We start from the raw sequence: 21,587 nt of genomic DNA on the forward strand, positions 1-21,587 counted from the left end.
CACCCCAGCACCCCACAGTATGCAGTATAGCACCCTATAGTATATAGCACCACACAGTATGCAGTATAGCACCCCACACTATACAGTACCCCACAGTATATAGTAGAGCAGTATAGCAGCCCACAGTATACAACACCTCACAGTATACAGTAGAGCAGTATAGCACCTCACCGTATACAGCACCCCAAACTATACACGATACAGCACCCCACACTATACAGTACAGCAGTATAGCACTCCACAATATACAGCACCCACAGTATACAGTATACAGCCCCCACACTATACAGCCCCCCACAGTATACAGACCCCACACTATACAGTAGTTTACAGTATATTAGCATAACAGCCCCTGTCACCTTTTTCTGATGTAATCTTCACACAAAAAAGCTCCACAGTTAAGGCAAACTTCTACAGCAACACTCCTGGTAGAAAGGACCTTGATGATCTCATAGCCATGTGACCAGTAATATTGCTAGATTACTGGTCACATGGTGATGATGTCATCTAAGGCCCTAGAGAATCACAGCTCTCACAGTACGCTGCCTGGAGTGCCGGCAGGCATGGCATGGCAGCACCCCCTGTGTAGCTGACAGCCTGACACCCGGGGCAGTGGCTAGCAGGGCTCAAGAGACAGCTGCCTTGGGCCCCCCATGAGCAACTGGGCCCGGGGCAGCTGCCCCTTTTGCCCCTTGTTAAAGACGGCCCTGCTTGCTTGCAAGTGGGGTGCTGTTGGGGTTTCTATTGGCTCTAAATGTAATTGGTGGCAGTGTGTTTGGGAGGCCTGGACTGTGGTCAGGTGGTATTTATGCTCAGTTTTCAGCCTGAGTGGAAGGCAAGGGGACAAGGCAATGGTGTACATGACATCCCCCCTTCCCCTTCTCCACTGCATTATAACATCTAAGATAAAGGGTTAAGGTTAATGTCTGTTAACTGCTTTCAATTACAACCAGCAGAATTGTGAATGCTGCTCTGGAGTTTAATACAGATGTATACTTAGTAGAAGATTAGCCATTAAATATATTTACTTAATTTCTGAATATTTTGTGTAAATTAACCCTATACGTAACCAGTACATTCATAAGAAATGTTGAACATACATTATGTAGCAGTGATAGAGCTTTACCTAAAGAATCCTGGGATCCCCAGCCTGTACTGTATGGACACAACCACTACCTTCTCGTAGGCGCTAAGTGCAGAGCCATCATATGTACTGGCTGTCCCAATCACCATCGCACCACCGTGTATATACAACATGACCTAGGGAAAAGGGGAACAGATTAACATTTATTGGAAAACCATAATTCTTAAAGGGCCACTACCTCATATGTGAGAACCTCATGAAAAGTGACAGTCTATAAGGTGCAGATGAAATTCTCAGCAAAACTACAACTCCCAACATGTCCTAAGCACCTGCATCTGTCCAAGCATGGCAAGAGTTATGCTGGAAAACCAATATTGCAAAATTATAATATTACAAGAAATATCAATGTATTAAAGAGGACCTTTCATCAAAAAAAAAGTATGTAAACGGACTATACCGACGTGTAGAGCGGCGCCCAGGGATCCCCCTGCAAATACTGTTATCCCCGGGCGCCGCACCGTTCTCCGGTTATAGCCTCCGGTATGTTCCTACTTAGGCTCCATCCGGGGGAACCTGCCGGCGTCTCTTTCTCCTATGCTGTAGCGCTGGCCAATCGCAGCGCTCAGCTCATAGCCTGGCAGGTTCCCCTGGGTGGAGCCTAAGTTCCCCCGGGTGGAGCCTAAGTAGGAACATACCGGAGGCTATAACCGGAGAACGGTGCGGCGCCCGGGGATAACAGTAAGTGCAGGGAGATCCCTGGGCGCCGCTCTACACGTCGGTATAGTCGGTTTACATACTTTTTTCCTGGTCAAAGGTCCTCTTTAACCTCTGATTTCCTGGCACTTACAGGTAATTTGGATTTCTTGTGTCTGTCGGCTGGTGTGTACACATTCATGTACAGACAGTCCTCTGAGATCGGGGGCATCACAAGGGAGGAATGGTAACCGGTTATTGATTTAATCCTAACCAGTTCAAACTGCAAACACCTGAAATATACAGAGGCAATGAAATGTATCTCTGTGTCATTGGTCTTGTAAATATATACGTATCACTAAAGTGGTGTACAATTACTTGTGAAAGTATTCACCCCTTGTTTTTTTCCCTGTCTTTTTAAATTACAACCTAGAAGTAAAATTGATTTTAACTGATATTTTACATAATGGACCTGAGAATAGTCCACATTGTTACAATGGAATGAAAATATACAGCGTGTAACAAAATAAATAAAAGCTGAGCAGTTGTCAGTGCAAATGTCTTCACCCCCTTCACTATAATATATGTATACACAGTCATGAGAATTTTGTCATTAGAAGTTCTTAAAATGTCTTGGAATTCAAAGAACATACAGTATATATTCAACTGCACCACAAATACGTGGACTCACATGGGGGCATACTTGGAGGCGTCTCTAACAGAGCTCCAGGGCTCAGCAGGTTCTGGGTTAGCAAATCTCAGAGGTCCGACTGGAGGTTTTGCAAAAGGGACTCCATAAAATACATCAATGACTCTTGATGTTTCCTTTACTGGCACAGTAACGCCTCGTAGTTTTCCATATTTCGTAGTCACTAATGGCCTTTCATCATTTTGATCTAGAAACAAAACATTTTTCTATATTAACTACTATAATACAGGGTCACCTGTCGCCGAGACCATGAATGCCAAACAGTGTGTTCTCTTCCGGGTGCTAGGGTTCGGCATATTGCGGATCGGATTGACAGATTACTGGGTGGGGCTGGGGAAGACCCGGCTGCCATGGTACACATTGGCACCAATGACAAAGTTAGGGGGAGATGGAAGGTCCTTAAAAATTATTTTAGGGGACTAGGAGAGAAGCTCAAGTCAAGGACCTCCAAGGTAGTGTTTTCAGAAATACTACCAGTGCCACGAGCGTCACCAGAGAGACAATGGAAGCTTAGGGAGTTAAATAAGTGGCTTAGCAGCTGGTGCAGGAAGGAAGGGTTTGGGTTTATGGAAAACTGGGCCGACTATTCTGTCAGTTACTGGCTCTACAGTAGGGACGAGCTGCACCTTAAACCCTTTCAGGACCAAGCCATTTTTCACCTTTCTGCCCAGGCCATTTTTAGCAAATCTGACCAGTGTCATTTTATGTGGTAATAACTTTAAAACACCTTTACTTATCCAGGCCATTCTGAGATTGTTTTCTCGTCACATATTGTACTTCATGACACAGGTAAAGTTGAGTCAAAATATTTTATTTAAAAAAAATAATATATATTTTAACAAGAATTTGGAAAATGCTTAGTAGAAGGTCAATTGAGGCTTAAAAAATAAATAAATAATTAACTCACCTCCTCCAATTGATTGCGTAGCTGCCGGTCTCCTGTTCTTTCTTCAGGACCTGTCAAAGGACCTGTGGTGACATCACTGTACTCATCACATGATACATCACATGATCCATCACCATGGTGATGGACCATGTGATGAAATCAGTGACGTCACCACAGGTCCTTTGACAGGTCCTGAAGAAAGAACAGGAGTTAATTTAAATTTTTTAACCCTGAATTGACCTACTATGCATTCTGTATTAAAGAATGCTATTATTTTCCATTCTAACCATGTTATAAGGGAAAATAATTACATCTACACAACCTTAAACCCAAACCTGAACTTCAGTGAAGAAGTTCGGGTCTGGGTATCACATTCAGTTTTTTATCACGCGCGTGCAAAACTCATTGCACCCGCACGTTAAAAACTGAACAACGGAACGCAATCACAGTCAAAACTAACTGAAATTGCGTACCTACTCGCGCAATTCACAGGTTTGCCGCAATGCACCCGGGACGCATCCTGAGCCAAAACATGGCGCCCATGTGAACCCAGCCTTATAATAGATAGTAATAACTCCAAAAATTGTTATTACTTCACATTCCCCATATGTCTACTTTATGTTTGGGTTATTTTGTTAATGGCATTTTATTTTTTGGGGGCGTTAGAAGGCCTACTAGTTTAGAAGAAAATCTTGACATTTTTCAGAAAATTTCCAAAACCCACTTTTTAAGGACCAGTTCAGGTCTGAAGTCACTTTGTGAGGCTTACATAATAGAAACCACCCAAAATGACCCCATTTTAGAACTACATCCATCAAGGTATTCAAAACGAATTTTACAAACTTTGTCTACCCTTTAGGTGTTCCACCAGAATTAATGGAAAATGGAGATGAAATTTCAGAATTTCACTTTTTTGGCAGCTTTTCCATTTTAATCAATTTTTTTCCTACTTACAAAGCAAGGGTTAAGAGCCAAACTAAACTCAATATTTTTTACCCTGACTCTGTAGTTTACAGAAACATCCCATATGTGGTCGTAAACTGGTGTACGGGCACACGGCAGGGCGCAGAAGGAAAGGAACGCCATATGGTTTTTGGAAAGCAGATTTTAATGGGATAATTTTAAGCTGCCATGTCACATTTGAAGACCCCCTCATGCACACCTAGAGTAGAAACTCCAAAAAACTTACCCCATTATAGAAAGTACGCCCCTCAAGATATTCAAAACTGATTTTACAAACTTTGTCAACCCTTTAGGTGTTCCACAAGAATTAACCCCTTGGCTACTGGAGGTTTTTTCGTTTTTGCGTTTTCATTTTATTTTCCTATTTTCCATGAGCCATAACTTTTTTATATTTCTGGTCACATAGCTGTATGAGGGCTTATTCTTTGCAAGACAAGTTGTGCTTTATAATGCCACCTTTAATTATGGCATAAAATGTAGTGGAAGCAGTAAAAAAATTCCTAAAGGGGTGAAATTGGAAAAAGAAACACAATCCCATTTTAAGGGTTTTGTTCCTGCGGCGTTTTGTTTACAGCAAAACTGACCCATACTCTTCATTCTCTGGGTCAGTACGATTACAACACTACCTCATATGTATATATTTTTTTATCTAAATAGTGTAAAAATACATGTAAACTTTGAGATTTTTTTTTTTTCACATCACCATATTCTGACTACTGATCTGTTTAAGGGCTAATTTTTTTTTGTAGAACAATTTGTACTTTTTATTAATACCATTTTGGAGTGTGTGTGACTTTTTGATCACATTTTATTAAATTTTTGGGGTAAGAAAAGCTATGAAAAAATGGCAAATCGGCCATTTTGACTCTTTTTTTCTGTTACGCCATTCAAGGTATCGGAATTTTTTTTTTTTTATAATATGGGCATTTTTAGTCGCGGTGATACCCATGATGTTTATATTTTAGTTTTTTCATTTTTTGTGATAATTTTGTGGCTCATGTATGAGCTTCTTAATTATATTTTTAAATTTTTCATTTTATTCTTTCAGGGATTTTATATTTGCCATTAAAAGTCAATTTTGCTCATATCCACAGGGGTGAGACCCGTGCTCTTACCAGTGGAAACCTGTTGCTGGTCAGATATAAGGACAAGAGGGATATCCTTGTACTGTCCACAATTCACAGTAACTGCATCACCCCTATCCCTATGCGAGGTACCGCGGCAAAGGTCCTCAATCCCGATTGTATCGTCGACTACAATCGGTATATGGGAGGAGTTGATCTCTCTGATCAAGTCCTCAAGCCATATAATTCCATGTGCAAAACCCGGCCATGGTACAAAAAAGTTGCGGTCTACTTGGTACAGGTTGCCTTGTACAACTCTTTTGTGCGCTGACAACACAAGGAAATTCCTCCAGTTCTATGAGTCAGTCCTCAAGGCCCTGATCTTTTCTGACCGGGAAAGAGCAGGCCGGAGTACCTCGGGAACTGGAGGCGCCCGGATCGTCCCTGGCCAACAATTTCCAGGTGTGGTCCCCAATACTAGAAAGAAGGGACGGTCCCCAAAAAAGTGCAGAGTGTGTCACAGGAGGGGGATACGGAAGGACACCACCACTCAGTGTGACATGTGCCCCGATCATCCGGGCCTCTGCATTGACGGTTGCTTTAGGGAGTACCACTCTTCCATGGAGTACAAAATTTATAATCCCCTTCCCCAATTTTAATTCCATTTAGCCACTGACAATCGGAAAAAAGCTATGGTTCTCAGACTTGAGACACTAAAACAAAAAAAATAATTTTCTAAAATATTATTTTGTAAAACTAAAACAAATAATAAAAAGTAGACATATTAGATATCGCCAGGAATCTGCTCTATAAAAATACCCCATGACCTAACCCCTCAGATGAACACGGTCAAAAAAATAAAATAAAAATGGTGCAAAAAAAGGTATTTTTTTGTCACCTTACATCACAAAAAGTGTAATAGCAAGTGATCAAAAAGTCATATGCCCCCCCAAAAAGTGCCATTAAAACCGTCCACTCATCCGGCAAAAAATGAGCCCCTACCTAAAATAATTGGCTAAAAAAAAAAATGACTCTTTGTTTTGTTTATAAAAGGATAATATAGTGTAAAACATAAATTTGAAAAAAGTTGACCTATTAGGTATCGCCGCGTCCGTAAGAATCTGCTCTATAAAAATACCCCATGACCTAACCACTCAGATGAACGGTAAAACAAGTAACAAAGCAAGGGTTAACAGCCAAACAAAACTTCATATTTATTACTCTGATTCTGTAGTTTACAGAAACACCCCATATGTGGTCGTAAACTGCTGTATGACCAAATGGCAGGGCGCAGAAGGAAAGGAACGCCGTATGGTTTCTGGAAGGCAGATTTTGATGGCCTTTTTTGGCACCATGTCCAGTTTGAAGACCCCCTGATACACCCCTAGAGTAGAAACTCCATAAAAGTGACCCCATCTAAGAAACTACACCCCTAAAGGTATTCAAAACTGATTTTACAAACTTTATTAACCTTTTAGGTGTTCCTAAACAGTTTATGGCAAATGGAGATGAAATTTCAGAATTTCTATTTTTGGTAATCTTGCCTCACAAAAAACTAATATAGAGCAACCAATGTATCCAGGAGATCAAATATCAGAATAGTCGGATTCCCTGAGGGAACGGAAGGTGTGGATACAACGGGGTTTATTCAACAGTGGCTGCAAGATAGCTTTAAAGACAAGGGCCTAACTAACCTGTTTTCAGTGGAAAGAGCCCACAGAATACCAGGGAGACCCCCTATAAAAGGGGCTCCCCCGAGGGCAATCCTCGCCAAAATACAAAGTGCTAAAGATAGGGATACAATAATGCGAACGAAAAGAATGTTGCAAACAATCGAGTTCAATGGAAATAATATAGCGATTTACCCTGACTTCTCTAGAGCTACCCAGATTAAGAGGCGTGAGTTCAAAGAAGTGAAAAAGAGATTAGCGGAGGCTCAGATACAGTATTCCCTGTTGTACCCTACCAAGTTACGTATAATATATCGTGAACAGGTTAGGTTTTTTGGCTCTCCGGAGGAGGTAGTGGAGTGGCTGGACGTTAAAGGAATAGGAACATGAGAGGCGCCAGACTGGCTCATGGGGGAGGGGTTGGGGGTGGGAAGGGGTCTGCCGACCAGATAGTGGGGGGGGGGGGGGAGAGGGAGTAGGGTGGGAATAGTTGTCTTGGGAGGTCTAATAGGGTCTAAGGTGAAGAAAAAGTAAGTGACCGACTTGAATGAGTAGTATGAGTAGTATTATGACATGGAATGTACGGGGCCTAGGAGACAGAGTCAAAAGGGTAATGGTTTTTTATATTGTTTCTAAACATCTCCCGGCTATTGTAGGATTAATGGAGACACATAGTACAAAGGATAAAATAAACCTGTTAAAGAAGAAATGGGCCCGGTATCAATACCATTCATGTTTCTCTACATACTCATCTGGAGTTAGTGTATATGTTCACTATAAAGTAGATTTCCGTCCAATTGACGATAAAATAGATGATAGGGGTAGATATGTATTCCTTCATTGTCAATGGAACGGTATTGTATGTATTTTGGCCTTTGTGTATATACCTCCCCCATTTTCCCTAACGGTTATCCATAGATTAGTGGAGTATGCAGATTCTAAAGTTAAATGCCCCATAGTAATTATGGGAGATCTAAATTACGTTATGAATGATGAGTTAGACAGATACTCTGTGATCCCAAAGGATAAACAGATGACAGGGCGACAATCAGTGTTGTGGAAAATATCGCAGGAACTATCCTTAATAGACGTGTGGAGATACCTCTACGATGACAAGCCAGGGTTCTCCTGTTTCAGTCGGGGAAATAAAATAATGTCCAGGATAGATTTGGCACTGGTTAGCTCAGAATTAGTATACAAAATTTCCAGCATGAAGTATGAAGTGAATAGTATCTCGGATCACTCCCCTGTTTGTCTGTGGTTTAAAACAAACCTAAGACGAACAACTCATGAGTTTCGCCTGAACCCTCACTGGCTGAATTTAATCAAGGAGGAAGATGATATCAGGGGGAATATAGAGGAGTTCTGGAAATATAATTTAGGTTCAGCAGGCCCAGGGTATGTCTGGGATGCCTTTAAGGCATTTCTACGCGGCATCTTGATAAGTAAAATTAAGGGTCTGAAAAGGGGATTTGCAGAACAGGAGAGAAAGCTGACAGATAGGATAAAAAAAATAGAAGCAGAACTCATGACTAAGAAAATCCCTGAATTGATAAGCCAGCTGGATCAGGCTAAAAGTACACTGAGGAATTATTTGAGCATTAAGGCACAACAAAAAGTGTTTTTTGAGGGGGAACGATACTTTAGAGAATCTGGGAAGTCGGGAAAACTGCTGTCCACACTTATACAGAATCAAAGGGGGTGTAATAGGATTGACAGTGTTGAGGGGAGAGCGGGGGGGATGGTATCCAGCCAAGGAGAGATAGAGCGCGAATTTATGGAATATTATGGGGGCCTCTACTCCTCGGAGGGGGGGCCTGAAGAAATTAGAATCTTCATGGAGGGAGTTTCGATTCCCAGACTCTCGGAAGAGGAGAGGGACTGGTTGAATGGCCCTATTGAAGTTGAAGAACTACGAGAGACACTGAAAACTATTCAGGGGAACACCAGTCCTGGGCTGGATGGCCTACCCTTTGAGATATATAGAAGGTATGGAGATGTCATTCTTCCAGTGTTAGTACAGGTCTTAAATGAATCAATGGATAGTGGCGAACTCCCGTCCTCTCTCTCCGAGGCTGTAATAAGTTTGATAGGCAAAAAGGGGAAGGATGAGAGTAAGGTGGATTCGTATCGCCCCATCTCTCTCCTCAACACCGACTTTAAAATATGTGCTAAGTTGCTTGCAAACCGCCTAAGAAAAGTTATCGAGAAATTAATACATCCGGACCAAACCGGGTTTGTACCCAAACGTCAGGCATACGAATATTAGACGGACATTGTTGAATATGCAGATAGTTGGGGAGGGTGCCCATTCCATCCTGTCTTTGGACGCTGAGAAAGCGTTTGACAGGGTGGAGTGGGCATACCTCTGGAAGACTATGCATGAGTTTAATTTGGGGGAGAAATTTATTAAATGGGTACAGCTTTTATATAATAACTCGAAAGTTAGGGTTAGGATTAATGGAGTAATATCAGAGTCAATACCTCTGCAGAGGGGAACCCGTCAGGGGTGCCCACTCTCCCCACTACTGTTCGCTATATTTGTTGAGCCACTAGCTTGTAAGGTCCGAGCAGACGGAAAAATAAGAGGATTTGGGGGAAACGGTGCACTGGATAAGATATGCCTGTACGCTGATGATATTCTGTTTTTTGTGGATGGAGGAGTACCAATGGTACAGTATCTGATGGAGGTAGTTAACCAGTTTGGCCTTGTCTCCGGCTTTAAGGTGAACTGGACAAAGTCGGTATTGCTCCCAATGGGCCAGGAAATTGGGCCGGAGGAAATTAACATTAAAATCTTGAAACCTACGGAATCGTTTGAATATCTAAGAATAAAAGTTAATTCGAGGATACAGGAGTATTTAGAACTCAACATTGACCCTCTATTAAAAAGGGTTAGTAAAAAAACAAGTGTTTGGCAAAAGCTGTTGATCCAACAAGCGGACCGAATAGCAATAATAAAGATGGTTCTACTACCACAGATTTTGTATGTTATTTCCTCGTGCCCAATTTGGATAGGGGACCACTTTTTCAATGCATTAGAAGGAGCGATAAACGATCTTATCTGGGGGAGAAAAAGGGTCAGGCTGAAACAAAAATACCTATGGTTAGGCGAGGAAGATGGCGGTCTGTCCATCCCATGCTTTAGGGGCTACTATTTTGCATCCCAGCTTCAGTGGTTAATGATGGAGGATGACAGACTGCGTCGATTTTTGGAAGGGGAGTTGGGAGCTCTCTAATATAACATTATTGGTACATTGGAAGCAGGAATATTAAAAATAAAGGGGAGGCAGTGCCCAATTAGTAAGATGATACACTTAGTCTGGGTTAATATCAAAAAATTATTAGGAATAAATCACTCACTAAAGTTTTCACCCATTTGGGGAAATATTAACTTAAAAGAATTTTTGAAGTTTGAGGATTATTTGTTTTGGGATAAAAAGGGCATTAGATTTGTGCCCCAGATAGTAGTGGAAGTAAAGTTGAAGACACCAGAGGAAATGGGTTTAAGTATAGATAAAGACTATCTCACATGGTTTAGATATAGTAGACTGAAACACGCTTTTGACAAAACGAAGAATAAAGAATATTTTAATACAAAGCACTCAGAATTTGCTGATTTTTGCTATCAGGGAATAGGGAGTAAAGTCTCAATTTCACAGATTTATAAAAGGATAAAGAAGGGCCTGGGAAGGGTGATTAGATTTAATAGTGAAAAGAAATGGGCACAAGAGGTGGCACCCTTAATCTTGGACTGGAGAAATATATATAAAAATGTTAAAAGGAGTACAATCTCCAGTGGCTTCCGATTGACGCAGTTCTTTATCCTTCACCGGACCTATGTCACCCCAAGGGTCATGAGTAAGATGAATAAAACAGGTGAGGCAAAATGCTGGAAGTGTGGAGAGGAGAGGGCCGATTTTGTCCATCTGATCTGGTTCTGCCCAACTGTACAGGGGTACTGGTCTCAAGTTTTCCAGAACCTCGAGAGAGAGACAAGGAAATCTGCTCCTTTTGAGATTAGTATAGCAGTCCTGGGAGACACTAGAAGAATTGGGATAGACAGAGAAAGTGAAAGAAAATGGGAAAAAGGTCTGATGCTGGCACGTGTAGTCTTGGCCAGAGGATGGGGAGCGGACAGCCCGCCAAACGTGGTAGACTGGAAAAATTTATGTGAAAGGGTGACAAGTTATGAGAAAGCCAGACAGGTGAAGCCAATGAGCAAATAAGGAGTAAAAAGGGGGAACTACAAGGTTCCGAAAAGAGGTTACTGAAAGGAAAGGCCACTAGGATACTCCCAAGACAACCAAAAAGGGTGGAGGGGAGGGAGGAGGTGAGGGTGGGGTCGGGGATGGGAGGGGGGGGGAAGCTCTCTCTTTTATGAGGTTTTTTGTAAAAGTAAAAATGAAGGGGACAAACTGTTATGACACGACTTTGTAGTTTATAATGGTGTATATCTGTACTGTTATGATACATTCCTGTAATTTATGACGGTATATATATGTATTTCTGTAATGGCTAATCCCCATTTATGTCATGTTTCAATGAGAAGAAGAAAATGATAAATAAATATAATTCAAAAAAAATATATAGAGCAACCAAAAATCATATGTACCCTCAAATAGTACCAACAAAACTGCCACCTTATCCCGTAGTTTCCAAAATGGGGTGACTTTTATGGAGTTTCTTCTCTAGGGGTGCATCAGGGGGGCTTCAAATGGGACATAGTGTAAATAAACCAGTCTATGCCCTGCCGTGTGCCCATACAGTAGTTTACGGCCACATATGGGGTGTTTCTGCAAACTCCAGAATCAGGGCAATAAATATAGCATTTTGTTTGGCTGTTAACCCTTTACTTTGTAACTGGAAAAAATTGATAAAAATTTAAACTTTGCCCAAAAATTTTAATTCTGAAATTTTATCCCCATTTGCCATTAACTTTTGTGGAACACCTAAAGGGTTAATGACTATTATAAAATCAGTTTTGAATACCTTGAGGGGTGTAGTTTCTAGAATGGGGTCATTTGTGCAAGAATATAACTACTATGGTTTCTATTATGTAAGCCTCACAAAGTGACTTCAGACCTGAACTGGTCCTTAAAAAGTGGGTTTTTGAAAATGTCTGAAAAATTTCAAGATTTGCTTCTAAACTCCTAAGCCTTGTAAAGTCCCCAAAAAATAAAATGTAATTCCCAAAATGATTATAAATATAAAGTAGACAAATGGGGAATGTAAAGTAATAACTATTTTTGTAGGTATTACTATGCATTATAGAAGTAGAGAAATTGAAACTTGGAAATTTGTGAATTTTTGCAGATTTTTGGTAAATTATTATTTTTTTATTCCATTTTACCAGTGTCATGAAGTACAATATGTGACGAAAAAACTATCTCAGAATGGCCTGGATAAGTAAAAGCGTTTTAAAGTTATCACCACGTAAAGTGATACTAGTCATATTAGCAGAAAAAGGCCTGGTCCTTAAGGTGTTAAAGAGGATCTTTCATGGGTTTTCATTAATTGAGATAAATACCTTCACTTGTGGGGTACCCCCCTGTGATGCTGCCACCCTGCCTGATGTTTTAAAATAACGCTCCTACGCCCCGCTGTGCCCCCCTGTAATTTTCAAGCTCAGTATGTTAATACTGAGGATTAGTACAGCCATAACTTTTTATTTTTCTGTTAACCTATCCATTTGAGGGCTTATTTATTGCAGGACAAGTTGTACTTTAATATGGATTACAATGTAGTGGGAAGCGGGAAAAAAATTCCTAATGGGGTGCAAAAAAAAAAAAAACACAATTCCTCCACCGTTTTTCGGGTTTTGATCCTATGGCATTCCCTTTGCGGCAAAACCCTGTGCCCTTTATTCTCTGGGTCAGTAGGAATACAATGTGGGGGGTGGCAGGGGAGGAGCCAGGGCAGGTGGTGGGATAGGCCAGGGGTGGGTAGTGGGTGGAGTTAGGAGGGCCCAATATAACTACTATAATACTGCCTCCTATGTACAAGAATATAACTACTATAATACTGCTCCTATGTACAAGAATATAACTACTATAATACTGCCTCCTATGTACAAGAATATAACTACTATAATATTGCTCCTCTGTACAAGAATATAACTATATAATACTGCTCCTATGTACAAGAATGTAACTACTATAATACTGCTCCTCTGTACAAGAATATAACTACTATAATACTGCCTCCAGTATACAATGATATGACTAGCATAAGGCAAATTATGTGCTAGTATTAATGGTGGGCATGTCCTGGATTTGTTGGTCGCTGTGCAGCACTATTACGTGGGTTGTTTATTACTCCCTGGTATCTCTAGTATCTTGCACCCTGTTTCTCACCTGTTGCGATCGGTGTCAGAATGAAGAGGCTGAGGAGCAGAATGTGCGGCAGAATCGCCATGTCCTGTGCGCTGTGGTCACCAGTGGACGCTCTTCTTCCAGGTCAGAGTGTTAGATGCAGGACGAGATCTGAAGTCACAGATTATACATTTCTAGTTACTATTTAACAAATCAAAGTACAAATGACTAATCATTCAATGTTGCCATTATTAGCCGGACAAGACAGCTATGCCCATGGTGTATATTATACACACTTCACTGCTTAATTTTTCCCCGGTGGAAGTGTATAGGGGCGTATTTCTGTAACAACAAGAAAAATCTATACGCACTTCAATGCTTAAAGTATAACTGTCATTTATTTTTATTTTTTTGAGTATTGGATTGTAGTGATTAATATCTCCTTGGTGGCCCTATTTAAACTTTTCACTGTGTATTTAATTACCCCTTAATTCCACAGTTTTGTTCCCTGTACTGCCTATTCTTACGGGGCTTAAAATCAGGTTGCTATGCAGGTCCGTCTATGTGTTGAAGGACGGAGGACGCAGAAGCAGGCTGCATGCAAGGTCAGATTACTGACAGCCAGGGACTGTGTGTAAATGATTGAAGCCAGGTCCTCCCCAGCAGCTGGTAACAGTGCCTGGGCTGTGTGCACTTCTCCCTGTCCCTGCGCTTGGCAGACGCTCCCTCACTCAGCAGAGCTGGAGATGGCAGAGTCGAAGCAGCGCAGACCAGGGAAGGGAGATCTGCCATCTGCTCAGTGTGTAAATGAAAGCAACATGTGGTGAGAGGACCCCTTTGTGCTGCAGGAGATTAACCCTTTAGGGGGGGGGCTGTGGTTACTGACACTTTTGGGGGGCTATTGTTACTGGCTAGTGAGGGCAGGCGGGATTAGCCTCAGGGGGAGGGCAGTGGCGGCCATCTTAACTGAATTGTGAAATTGCAGTTTTATGCAGACTGGTTGCTAAGGGCTGAATCTTATTAAATATGGGGTAAGTCAGTCTAATAGTAACTGATTCTGGAATATCATGTTATTAGTAACTACATATGTGAAAATTGAAATTAGGGTCTAAGTGTGACAGTTATCCTTTAATGTTTTCCTGGGGAAAGCTTATAGGGGTGAATTTCAGTACTACAAAAATATATTCTCAGTTCACTATTGCAATTATTTTTTGGTGAAGGCATATAGTGGCCTATTTCAGTACAAGAAAAATATATTCGTCGCTTTTAGGGGTGTTTTCATTTGCGTTTAATTTATTTAGTTCAGCTAAAAATATGTCAGGCAGAGAAGTGCCAGACCATGCACAGAGGAGTGGCAGAGGCCTAGATGTTTCTGGCGCAGGCAGAGGTCACAGCAGAGTAAGGGGTCGTGGCAGCAGGATTAGCAGCGAGAGGCCTGAGCTCTTTTTCCACCTGCACTGTGAATGTTTACATGGTGTGTTCAATAAAAACATGGTAACATTTAATTCTTTGTGTGTTATTAGGTTAAGCAGACTGTGATTGTCTATTGTTGTGACTTAGATGAAGATCAGATCACATTTGATGACCAATTTGTGCAGAAATCCCTATCATTCCAAAGGGTTCACATACTTTTTCTGTAGAGGTCTTTGACTGTAGAGGTCGTGTGTTGACCAGCAACCCGACGGTTTTTGATTGTTTAACTCTGTCATCTATGTCATCCCAAGTGACACCAACAGTTGGTGGGTTCGTCAGACACAACCCTTAGTTGGCATGGCCTGGGAGCAGGCCCTGTGCCCTCACCTGTCCTCAACCTGTCTCTGTCCTTTGCAGTTCCATCACCCACAGAAGTATTGCATGCTGTGGGCTTAGCTCCACTATACAGCGAGGAAGAGCTTATAGAGGCCAGTCAGCAGCTACTGCCCAGCCAAGATCTGGAGGAGCCATCCACCGCTTCCTCCGCTAGACGGGCAAGTAGTGATGAGGAGAGTGGCGTGGGAGGTGGTGTTGCGAGTGGTCAGGCTCATGACCCAGAGACCGTTGAGAAGGACATTAGTGACGTGCAGACACTACTCGATGATGATAATGAAGCTGATCCATCATCAGGAGAAAAGGGTGGCAGCTTGCCTGTGAGCCAGCAAGTTGATAGGGTGGCCGGTAGTCAGCAGGGTGGCAGCAGTGGAAGGTCGGGAGCCAAACGGGCACGATGTAGACCCCCTGCTTTGCAGCCTCCTACCTGCCCGGGAAGTAGTGGTGCAGGGGTTCACGGAGGCAGCGGCGGTAGCAGTCAGTCACTGCAGACTGTTGGGTGGAAAATCACCTACTCGTGGTGTGGCAGTTTTTGTGAAGCCGCCGCAGGAAGTGAACGTGGCCATATGTAGAATATGTGGGCAGAAAGTGAAGTGTGGCCAGGGTGCATGCACTTCAGCCACTCGTACACCGCAAAGCACACGCTCCTTAAGCTGCAGCGGCAGAACGGCATCCCCCAACATAGGCTGATATGGGATATGCGACCGACTATATGAACAGGGAAAGGCCATCAACGATTTCTTGATGATCCAAGCGGATAGGTGTACTCCCCTGTGTAACTTCGATGTCAGCCAGTGGCAGCTCATGTGTGACATCTGACGTTTGCTCAGGCCCTTTGACAACACCACGTTATTTGTCAGTCTCCAGGACTACGGGATGAACAACGTCATTCTACTGCTTCATGTCCTGGAACAGATGCTGGTAACGATGGCTGGTCAGGGGACTGGAGATATGGCGCCTAGATCTCACAGCCACATGAGCCCTGTGGGGGCTGAACTGGAAGAGAAGGGGGAGGAGGACATTGGAGCACAGGCAATGTGTAGTGAAATAGGTGTTTTTTCTACTCAGGTGACAGGAGAGGAGGAGCAGGAGCAGCCAGAGGAGCTACAGGGAGATGAGGAAGACGAGACCGAAGACCCAGACACACCGTGGCAGTATGCAGTGGAGATTGAGGCAGGGAGTCCCTCCGAGTCACTTGCACAAATGGCCCGCTGCATGCTCACTTGCTTGCGTAGTGACAGCCGAATTGTCACCATTCGGCAGAGGGATAACTTTAGGCTCTCCACCTGGTTTGACCTTCGCTACCAATCCAGAATGGGGGCTTTTTTTTACACCAACTGAGAGGGAAGACAAACTGAACTACTACAGAGACATCCTATGTAGTCAGTTGGCCGCTGCCTATCTGCACCATCCTCCATCCACTCGCAGGTCTGACCGGGGTGGCCCTCTGCGCTCACGTTCCACTGCCATGACTGCTGGGGAGGAGTAGGCTGGCAGGAGCAGCACCAGCTCCATCAGCAGCAGCCTCAGACTACATTTGCGGATGAGTAGCTTTCTTCACCAGCATAGTGAAGAAACTACTCACCAGCAGCAGCAGGTATACCTAGAGCAGGACCTGAACCAGCAGGTGGCGGCATACTTGGACAGCACCCTGCCAACCCACATTGAAGATCCACTGGACTACTGGGCAGCCAAACTGGATTTGTGGCTACAACTAGCAGAGTTTGCACTGGAAAAGCTGTCTTGCCCGGCCAGTAGTGTGGCATCAGAGCGGGTGTTTAGTGCAGTGGGGACCATAGTTACACCAAGGAGAACTCGCCTGCCCACCCAAAATATAGAGAGACTGACCTTTGTCATGATGGATCAGCCAGGAATTACACCCACCAATTCCTGATGCATCAGACTAGATGGTGCCACACCAACACTTTGACAAAAGAGACTGGTTTCTTCTGGCTACCTGCCTCAGCTACTACTCTGATGCTGCCACCGCCTGATGCCAAGTGCTCTTTCTTTTACCCACCTTCGTTAGCAGGCACTGGTATTACCACCCACCGCCCTACTCTGTCACCGGGGCACTTTGTGGTCTCCTGATGCTGCTGCCACTGCCATCTCCACACTGTCGCCTTGCCACTCTGTGGTATCCTGATGCTGCTGCTGTCACCACCTACACACTCTGTCATTGTGCCACTCGGTGGTCTACTCATGCTGCTGCCAACTCCAGACTCGATAATTGTGCCACTCGTTGGCCTCCTCATACAGCTGCAACCTCCAGACTCGGTTATTGCGCCATTCGGTGGCCTCCTTATACTGCTGCCATCTACAGACTCAGTCATTGTGCAACTCGTTGGCCTCCTCATACTGATGCCAACTCCATACTCTGTCTTGTGCCACTCGGTGGCCTTCTCCTGGCGCTGCTGCCGCTACCTCCAGACTCTGTCGATGTGCCACTCTGTGGTCTTCTCATGCTGCTTCCACCTCACCACTATGACATCGGTCCACTCTGTGGACTTCTTATGCTGCTGGATGACAGGCCGAACTGGATGGACAAATGTCTTTTTTCGGCCTTATGTACTATGTTACTATGTTCCCACCCTCCCCACTTCATGACTGGGCCACTATTTTGGCTTTCGGCCTGGCTGACATCATTTATTTGACCTTTCTTCTGATCTGTCAGAAGGAAGGAAAAATTAGACTGACAATGGATCCTGTCTGTGTAGCAGCTGTAAGGCCTGTTTGGTCCCATCAGAATTGGCTTATGATTTGGTAGTCAAAAGCAGGAGTGGGTAGAAAACACAGAAGACATGCAAATATTCCATTCACGTGTCATCTGTTTTAGATCCACTCCAGTTTTTTTGGCATTAGAAATACTGATGGATTATTGAGCAAATGCTGACCGCTGAAGGCAGATGCTCCACAGACAGGATCCGTTTTTGGTGGGTGTTTGTTCTGACGGATCAGAGAATGGGGAAAATTAATCAGTGACGTCAACACAAACTTACTGCTGACCCCCTCTCCACTCTGCCGGGGGCTCTACTTGTATAAGCATTTAATAGAACAGGTTCTGTAGACATCTATGTGGAATCAACTGACGAGGTTGTAAAAGGAGTGCGCTTCTTCTTGGCGCTAACATCGACCTGTAAGGCTGAGTTGGTACTTCAGTTATTTGGTGAGTTTTGGCCCTGTGACTACCCAAATAAGTGAAGTGTGCAGTGATTCTAAGTGCGACGCCTGTCATCTGCATGTCATACGGACTCACAGTATTATTTCACTACCACAGCAGACTCCCTATGCGTGTAACTGCAAGGCACAGTGTTCTACACTCCTGTAAAGGTTCTCTGCAACACAGAAATAGCCGTTTTTTTATGTAATTCACCGCAAATCTTATTTTTGAAAAATTTGCTCATCTCTATTGATGAGCCCTGCTCCCAATCCCACCCCCCCCCATCCCACGAAAAGGAGACATTAAATTTATCACAGGGCCTGCACCTCCTCTATCAGTCTGTGGCCCCGACTGAAATCTATTCCAACTCCTAGCAGGCATAAATGATGATAAATGTTTCTATGGCCCTGCCCAAACTCCGCTGTTGCCATACTCCTTTTGGGAAACTAGCGAGGGCTTAACATAGACGTATTTCTATATAATAAATGACCACCTAATTGTATTATTCGGGGGTAGGGCTAATATCTTATATATTATATAGACTCTAGTGTATTATACTGTGCCCTGTATTTCCCAGTAGAAAAGGATCCTTGGGAAGCACAGTCCTCACCCCTGACCACCAGGACCAGGCAACGCTCAGTACATGGCGGCCTCCCCTCTCCGCCACGCTGCTCCGCTCTGTACTGGTGCTTATTCTGACACTAGGGCCGGGTTCACATTCTATTTTTGCCATCCATTTATTGCATACCAAAAATATTTGCGTTAACAGATGCCTCAGACTGATGCCGTACAGTGGCGTCCGTTCACCATACAGTTCCATGGTAGAAAAAAAATTACGTTAACGTATACGTTTTTCTTTTTTATGGACTCTGCAGGATACAAAAACGTGGAGTGCTGCACCTTTGTATACATCAAAGCGATAGGAAATAAAACATTTCTAGGCTCCAGCAGGGCACATTTTTGAGAGTTTCCTTTTAAGACGCATAAAAACGGCCCCTGATTAAAATACATATTTTTTGTGGGAATTTTTGCCAATGACCCCCCTCTGGTATGTCACCGTCCATGTTGTGGGACTATTTGTGCACTCATAGTAAGTGTTTGCTGGCTGCAAATATGACCTGAAGGTTTTTCAGGTTCGCCTGCCATTAAAGTGAATGGGGCCCGCTGCGAACGGGTGGTTTGCTAACATTTGATCGCGAACGCGCGTTTGCATTCGCAAATCGTCTTGGCTGATGTTTGTTCATCACTATTCACTAGCCCAGAAGCCCAGAAACTTTGGAGATATAGAGGAAGGGTAAGCAAGAAAAATTCTCCCTAACTCGACCATGTTGAGCAGGTGAACTAGAATCAGGGCCATTTCAATACATTGACAGACTTGGCGCGGACAAGTGCATAGAGGCACACAAGGATATATCTGTACGACACTGGCGCATTCATATTCCTATTGCCTTACATGTACGGATGTAGCAGGGTTAACACGTGCTTTATGAGACATGTTATCTAAACTAAATGCATTAAACAATTGCTTTTCTTTCACGATAACGCGATGAGTTAAGAAATTTGAGTTAAGAGTGTGTGTTACCCCTGCTACATCTGTACGTGAATTCACCGTAACAATACAGTAAAGTGATATTCCTGCCTGCAAGATGTCAAAGTGCCTTAAAGTAAATTCGCTGAAAGTTCACAATGCCAATTTTAACCCCTTCCCTCCTAAGACAAGCAGTGCTCGGGATTTGGGTGCTGAGAAGAGCTGCTTCAGAATATTGATTGTTATCCCTCTCTGTGATCACAGAAGAAGCCATAAGCAGTACTGTACTAATGAATTATTGGTACTGTACACAGATCAAAAAGCAGTACTGTACTAATGAATTATTGGTACTGTACACAGATCAAAAAGCAGGAGCTAAACTTTGTAGAACTTTACCTTTTTATGCCTTTTCTGGCAATGCTTCTGCTTTAGACGGGGACAGCCAGGCGGGAGGTTCAAACAACCTACATACAATTAAAGAAATGAGGACAAAGCTCACAACCTGCAGAGTAATCATGGAGCACGCAGAAGGGCAATGGTCATGACAGAACTTGTTTCACGGGTCAAGAAAGGAACTCATGCAGCAGCTGCGATGGCCGCCTAGGGTGCACTCACACGCTATGGATTTTTTTGCAGAAATTCCTGAAACTGAAAATTTATTGCATTCATAAGTATAGGGTGACAGGCACAGGGATTTCTGCAAGCCTCATTCAAATAAACAGGAACCAATTTTAAGTTGCGGAAGTTTCAGCAACAAATATACAGCGTGTGAATTAACCCTTGAAGATCATTCCTCATTTGTAAGCTGCAACTCATTTACGTACCTGCAGCACTATTCAATCTGCGACCCCCACCACCATCCTAACTGCACCAGGGGTGGGCTGAAGTGAGGTGTTCAGAAGACACAGCCCTGCTCCAGTAATAGCAAGACAACTTCTCAAGAATGAAGGGGGGGATAGAGGGTAGATGCAATTACGGTGTTCCCCAAGGTAGAGCAGAATTCAAGCGAGGGGAAAAATATGCTCCAGGTTTTAATTATGTACATGTCACATTATCCCTTTTTTTTATTATAAAAAAAAAAAATTATATGTAAAACAAGGATAAACAACACAAAAATAGACACATAAAAGCATAAGTAAGGCTACTTTCACACTTGCGGCAGCAGGGTCCGGTAGGTTGTTCCGGCGGGGGAACAGTCTGCCGGATTTGTGCTAACGATAGCTCACTGTGTCGCCGGAGGTCCGCTCCGGCCCCATTCACTATAATGGGGGCAGGCTGGAGGTCCGGCCGCAGAGTGCTGTAATTTTTGTCCATCTGCTTCCGGCCCTTTCCCATTATAGTGAACGGTGGGCTAGCGTTAGCATGGATCCAGCTGGCTGTTCCGACGGGGGACCCTGCTGCTGCAAGTGTGAAAATAGCCTAAATAAAAGAAGAACAAAAAGAAAAAACATAGGGGGTCATTTATTATGCTGAAATATGCCTATATTAGGCGTATTTCAGACAGACTGCAATGTAATGGTTAGTTGAGCTGCAATCCGCGACTTCTCACCGCTCACGCCATGTCTAAAGAAACTAGGCGTGTGCAGAGTAGGGCCGGCAGACCCGTCTCATTTACCCACGTCTGTTTCAGGCGTAAAAAAAGGGTCTAAATGTAAGACAGCTCAGCTCAGAAGCCATCTTACATTTAGAACTGCCAAGGATCTGACGAAG

General features: G+C 43.4%; 1 protein-coding gene across 2 annotated transcripts in view; it reads right to left on the reverse strand.

The window, feature by feature from the left end:
* LOC122920150 (fatty acyl-CoA hydrolase precursor, medium chain-like) overlaps window positions 1-20,482 on the reverse strand; it is a 64,083-nt gene extending 43,601 nt beyond the window's left edge. Inside the window, exons 1-5 of one of the 2 annotated variants that reach the window (XM_044269373.1) lie at window positions 20,274-20,482; window positions 13,426-13,554; window positions 2,469-2,673; window positions 1,932-2,070; window positions 1,127-1,260 (exon numbers count right to left, since the gene is read on the reverse strand). In XM_044269373.1, the coding sequence (XP_044125308.1) occupies window positions 1,127-1,260; window positions 1,932-2,070; window positions 2,469-2,673; window positions 13,426-13,486 (539 nt within the window). In that variant the 5' untranslated portion in view covers window positions 13,487-13,554; window positions 20,274-20,482. Of the gene's footprint in view, window positions 1-1,126; window positions 1,261-1,931; window positions 2,071-2,468; window positions 2,674-13,425; window positions 13,555-20,273 lie in introns of those variants that run through there. The other variant, XM_044269374.1, reaches the window with a different exon arrangement.
* Window positions 20,483-21,587: the final 1,105 nt, after the last annotated feature.

Source organism: Bufo gargarizans, chromosome 10 (assembly GCF_014858855.1).
Source record: "Bufo gargarizans isolate SCDJY-AF-19 chromosome 10, ASM1485885v1, whole genome shotgun sequence".
NCBI lineage: Eukaryota > Metazoa > Chordata > Amphibia > Anura > Bufonidae > Bufo > Bufo gargarizans.